This window comes from Thalassophryne amazonica, chromosome 8, assembly GCF_902500255.1.
Source record: "Thalassophryne amazonica chromosome 8, fThaAma1.1, whole genome shotgun sequence".
Lineage (NCBI taxonomy): Eukaryota > Metazoa > Chordata > Actinopteri > Batrachoidiformes > Batrachoididae > Thalassophryne > Thalassophryne amazonica.
In genome coordinates, this window is record NC_047110.1 from 7,154,374 (window position 1) to 7,160,393 (window position 6,020).

Consider the following 6,020-nt stretch of genomic DNA (forward strand, 5'->3'; position numbering starts at 1 on the left):
TACAGGGTAGAACATAAACTGATGAGACCAGGGACAGGTACAAGACCAGGGACAGGTACAAGACCAGGGACAGGTACAAGACCAGGGACAGGTACGAAGCATGGACAGGTACAAGACCAGGGACAGGTACGAGACCAGGGACAGGTACGAGACCACGGACAGGTACGAAACCATGGACAGGTACGATACCATGGACAGGTACGAGACCACGGACAGGTATGAGACCAGGAACAGGTACGAGACCAGGTACAGGTACAAGACCAGGGACAGGTACGAGACAGGTATGAGACCAGGGACAGGTACAAGACCAGGGACAGGTACAAGACCAGGGACAGGGTACGAAACCAGGGACAGGTAAGAGACCAGGGACAGGTACGAGACCACGGACAGGTACGATACCATGGACAGGTACGAGACCAGGAACAGGTATGAGACCAGGTACAGGTACAAGACCAGGGACAGGTACGAGACAGGTATGAGACCAGGGACAGGTACAAGACCAGGGACAGGTCCGAGACAGGTATGAGACCAGGGACAGGTACAAGACCAGGGACAGTATGAGACCAGGGACAGGTACAAGACCACGGACAGGTACGAGACCAGGGACAGGTACGAGACCAGGGACAGGTACGAGACCAGGGACCGGTACGAGACCAGGAACAGGTACGAGGACCAGGGACCGGAGAGGACCAGGAACAGGTATGAGACAAGAGACAGCTATGAGACCAGGGACCGGGAGAGGACCAGAGACGGGTATGAGATCAGGACAGGTACAAGTTCACACAGGTAAGGTTAGACAGGCAACTCTGTTGTGATTTGGCGCTATATAAATGAAATAATTGAAACTGAAATTACAAGACCAGGGACAGCTATGAGACCAGGGACCGGGAGAGGACCAGAGACAGGTATGAGATCAGGGACAGCTATGAGACCAGGGACTGGGAGAGGACCAGAGACAGGTATGAGATCAGGGACAGCTATGAGACCAGGGACAGGTATGAGACCAGGGACCGGGAGAGGACCAGGGACAGGCATGAGACCAGGGACAGGTATGAGATGAGGGACTGATACAGGGACAGGTATGAGACCAGGGACAGGGGACAGGACCAGGGACAGGTATGAGACCAGGGATGGAGACAGGGACAGGTATGAGACCAGCAGGGTGGAGGGACATTTTTCAACGGGTCTTGTTGGGGGGGTTAAGCTCTGGGTTATTCGTGTGACTCTCTACAAGGGTTAATACTAATGTGAAGATCGGTGTAGGAGGTAACAACTGGCTGGAAAAGTCCAAGTGGATATAAAACGGATCTATGACACTTTTATGGACACGTGGTCAAGATTTATTGAAATGGAATCATGTAGCAGATGGAACAAGTTCCAGGAACTGTGTACTAGAGTACAAACCACTGACACTATCAGAGCCAGCCCAAGGCATACGCCAACTACGCGGTCGCTTAGGGCCTCCACGCCAACAGGGGGCCACGAGAGCACCGAGACATTGTGATAAAAAAGTAAATATATACATGAAATTAAAATAATATTGAATAATTTACCGAAATTGTATTACGAGGTCTGTCCAAAAAGTATCGTATGGATTTGAATCACGTGTGATTACATCAGCCAAGCTTGAACCTTCGTGCGCATGCATGAGTTTTTCAACGCCTGTCGGTTGCGTCATTCGCCTGTGGGCAGGCTTTGAGTGAGCACTGGTCCACCCCTCCTGTCGGATTTCTTTTGTCTGAGAACTTGCTGAGAGGCTTGCCGCTTTGCTCCATGAAATTTTTTTCAGAAACTGTTAGAGACAGGCAGTTGGAAACCATTCGATAGATTCAGTTGGATATCGGTGAAGATTCTGTCGGCGTCACGCGGATTATGGACTGTTACAACCTTTTTAAAGACGGCCCACCAGCGGAGGGCTCGCGGCGCGCCGAGCGGCCATTTGACAGGCTGGATCACTGCCGACGGGAGGGGTGGACCACTCCTCACTCAGAGCCTGCCCACAGGCGAATGACGCAACCGACAGGCATGGAAAAACTCACGCATGCGCATGAAGATTCAAGCTTGGCTGATGCAATCACACTGATTCAAATCCATATAGTTTTTGAAAAAAATAAAAAGGTCTGTTAGTTTTTGGACAGACCTCGTACACCCGAAAAAAATAAATTCATTTTGACAAAATACTAATACTAGGTTAATTGATGCCTCCTGTTGGCTGCTGCCACTGTTGGGCAAATTTAGATGCACCGCTTGGGTCAGGTGGTCGATGACTAATCGTGAGGAATGAAGTGAGTGTAAGTCATGTCTCAGAAAAGAAATTATCCCTGGAGCGGAGAAAAGTTAGAAGACAAGAAAAAACAACAAGACAAAGGTAGGTTTGCATGTCCAATATTACAATACAACGCACTCAACTTTTATTCAGAATCAGCTTCTTATGCGACTTTCCTCTCACTCAAACCCGCAGCTTCACACAGTGAAACCACAGACTTCAATAGTGACACAAAGATTGCAGCCAAATGAGACGAGTCATTGGATAAATGCTGGGCTTTGTCCCGCCCATCGGACGCTCAGCCTGTCTGGGGGTCTATGGGGCAGTGGGCTGGCCTCGGCTGGCCCGGACGCTCAGCTTCTGCATGATAATTGGATGATCTGTCTGAGGCTGAATCCCTTTTTGATTGACAGTGAAATGAGCGAATCAGTGATCTTTTGGTGTAAACATCCGTGGGAGCATTTTTTAATTTTCATTCTGTTCTGAGTTGAACCGGAGACTTTCCTAATTCTCTTAGCGGCATTTTCTTTGTTAAAAACGACTAGCGACAAATCGAGCTTCTATTTCTGGTGTTTTTTTTTTTTTTTTTGTAGCTGCTTGTGTTTGCAGACTGACTTCTATCACTCTTTCTGACTTCTATCGCAGTTTCTGTCCCTACCGAGCAGCGGGTGCTGCTGAGCTCCTCCACCGTCACATAGCACGCGCAGGTGGACACACTTCACACGAGCCTCGCGCCAGTCCCAGCTAGCGAGCTAGCTAGGTAGCAAGCTGCACATAATGGCAGACAATTTGAATGTTGTGGACCGGATTTTGGCGAAGCCATTTGATAGTCTTCCTTACGAAGAGAGTTAAACAGCAGGGCAGATCAACTCCTCAGATTAATTTGGAGCAAAAGTGGGGAAAAGTAGCTCAGCTCTCAATGGTTTGCAGGCCAAAGTTAAAGCAATAACCCCCCAGTGCAATGTTTGTGCATTTCTATGCACACACATTGCTGTTATGTTTCTGTGTTCATTTTGGAGATTATTTAAGTATTGTATTTATTATTTAAGTATTTAATTTTGATTACAACTTTATTTTTCTGTAAGATAATGTGAATGTCATTTGATTCTATTTTGTATTTGGATATTGAACATTTTGCACACCATTGCACATCTGAAAGAAATTAAACTATTTAACGTGTTTACTATAAATGCAGTCTCCTGCCTGTTGATGTTACTTTCAAATAGTTAAATTAATGAGCCATACTTATACATCACTCTGTATGTAGAAGTTAATTAAAACATATTTATGAGTTTGCTACCCCTTTAAGGTTAAAAACAAGAATGATACCTGTATGATGTAAGATAATTACAAATAATGCTAATGATTGTGGGTACATTACACACATAACAGTGTAGCCTATGGAAAATGAGGCATCTGGTGCTGAGGTGATGGCAGGGGGGCCCCCAAATGAAATTCTGCTTAAGGCCCCATAAAGGCTTGGGCCGGCCCTGGACACTATGACAGCAGATAAGCACAGAGTGTCCTCCAGACAGGAGTGATGCAGGAGACAAACACCCCTCACCTCCCACCACACACCCATTATGAGTGTCAGTCTGCCAAAACGTGATGATTTATGCTCCAAACCCGAGCCGACCCACTGGAGAAAGTAGTCAGTGAGTCTGAACACACGTTCTGACAAGAGCACCTCCAAAAAGCGACACACAATATTTAAAGTGCACACACACAGAAATACACACAAACACACAGACACATCTGCATGCACACACACACACCTATAAGATTTGATTAGATAAGATAGAACTTTATTGATCCCTTGGGAAGACTCCCCTGAGGGAGAGGTTCAGAGGTCCAGCATTGTACAGTAGTGTTCAGAATAATAGTAGTGCTATGTGACTAAAAAGATTAATCCAGGTTTTGAGTATATTTCTTATTGTTACATGGGAAACAAGGTACCAGTAGATTCAATAGATTCTCACAAATCCAACAAGACCAAGCATTCATGATATGCACACTCTTAAGGCTTTGAAATTGGGCTATTAGTAAAAAAAAAGTAGAAAAGGGGGTGTTCACAATAATAGTAGTGTGGCATTCAGTCAGTGAGTTTGTCAGTTTTGTGGAACAAAAGGTGTGAATCAGGTGTCCCCTATTTAAGGATGAAGCCAGCACCTGTTGAACATGCTTTTCTCTTTGAAAGCTTGAAGAAAATGGGACGTTTAAGACATTCAATCAATCAATCAATCAATTTTGTATATAGCGCCAAATCACAACAAACAGTTGCCCCAAGGCGCTTTATATTGTAAGGCAAGGCCATACAATAATTATGTAAAACCCCAACGGTCAAAACGACCCCCTGTGAGCAAGCACTTGGCTACAGTGGGAAGGAAAAACTCCCTTTTAACAGGAAGAAACCTCCAGCAGAACCAGGCTCAGGGAGGGGCAGTCTTCTGCTAGGACTGGTTGGGGGAGGGAGAGAACCAGGAAAAAGACATGCTGTGGAGGGGAGCAGAGATCGATCACTAATGATTAAATGCAGAGTGGTGCATACAGAGCAAAAAGAGAAAGAAACAGTGCATCATGGGAACCCCCCAGCAGTCTACGTCTATAGCAGCATAACTAAGAGATGGTTCAGGGTCACCTGATCCAGCCCTAACTATAAGCTTTAGCAAAAAGGGAAGTTTTAAGCCTAATCTTAAAAGTAGAGAGGGTGTCTGTCTCCCTGATCTGAATTGGGAGCTGGTGTCCACAGGAGAGGAGCCTGAAAGCTGAAGGCTCTGCCTCCCATTCTACTCTTACAAACCCTAGGAACTACAAGTAAGCCTGCAGTCTGAGAGCGAAGCGCTCTATTGGGGTGATATGGTACTACGAGGTCCCTAAGATAAGATGGGACCTGATTATTCAAAACCTTATAAGTAAGAAGAAGAATTTTAAATTCTATTCTAGAATTAACAGGAAGCCAATGAAGAGAGGCCAATATGGGTGAGATATGCTCTCTCCTTCTAGTCCCCGTTAGTACTCTAGCTGCAGCATTTTGAATTAACTGAAGGCTTTTTAGGGAACTTTTAGGACAACCTGAAAATAATGAATTACAATAGTCCAGCCATTGTTCAGAAGAACAACCTAGTTTGATTAAAAAGTTGATTGGAGAGGGGAAAACGTATACGCAGGTGCAAAAAATTATAGGCTGTTCATCTACAATGATCTCCAATGCTTTAAATTGGACAAAAAAAACAGAGACGTGTGGGAGAAAATGGAAAACAACCATCAAAATGGATAGAAGAATAACCAGAATGGCAAAGGCTCACCCATTGATCAGCTCCAGGATGATCAAAGACAGTCTGGAGTTACCTGTAAGTGCTGTGACAGAAGACGCCTGTGTGAAGCTAATTTATTTGCAAGAATCCCCCGCAAAGTCCCTCTGTTAAATAAAAGACATGCAGAAGAGGTTACAATTTACCAAAGAACACATCAGCTGGCCTAAAGAGAAATGGAGGAATATTTTGTGGACTGATGAGAGCAAAACTGTTCTCTTTGGGTCCAAGGGCCACAGACAGTTTGTGAGACGACCCCCAAACTCTGAATTCAAGCCACAGTTCACAGTGAAGACAGTGAAGCATGGTGGTGCAAGCATCATGATATGGGCATGTTTCTCCTACTATGGTGTTGGGTCTATATATCACATACCAGGTATCATGGAACCTCTGATGTTGGCTCCGCCAGCTATTTAGACTGGATCCATGATCCACCACCTCTT

At 45.4% G+C, this 6,020-nt stretch overlaps 1 protein-coding gene across 1 annotated transcript in view; it reads left to right on the forward strand.

The window, feature by feature from the left end:
• The first annotated feature begins 400 nt into the window (after window positions 1–400).
• Window positions 401–6,020, forward strand: part of LOC117515377 (homeobox protein DBX1-A-like) — a 39,811-nt gene continuing 34,191 nt past the window's right edge. Inside the window, exons 1-3 of the mRNA XM_034175906.1 lie at window positions 401–462; window positions 592–786; window positions 864–1,049. Coding sequence (XP_034031797.1) covers window positions 401–462; window positions 592–786; window positions 864–1,049 — 443 coding nt within the window. The remainder of the gene's footprint in view (window positions 463–591; window positions 787–863; window positions 1,050–6,020) is intronic.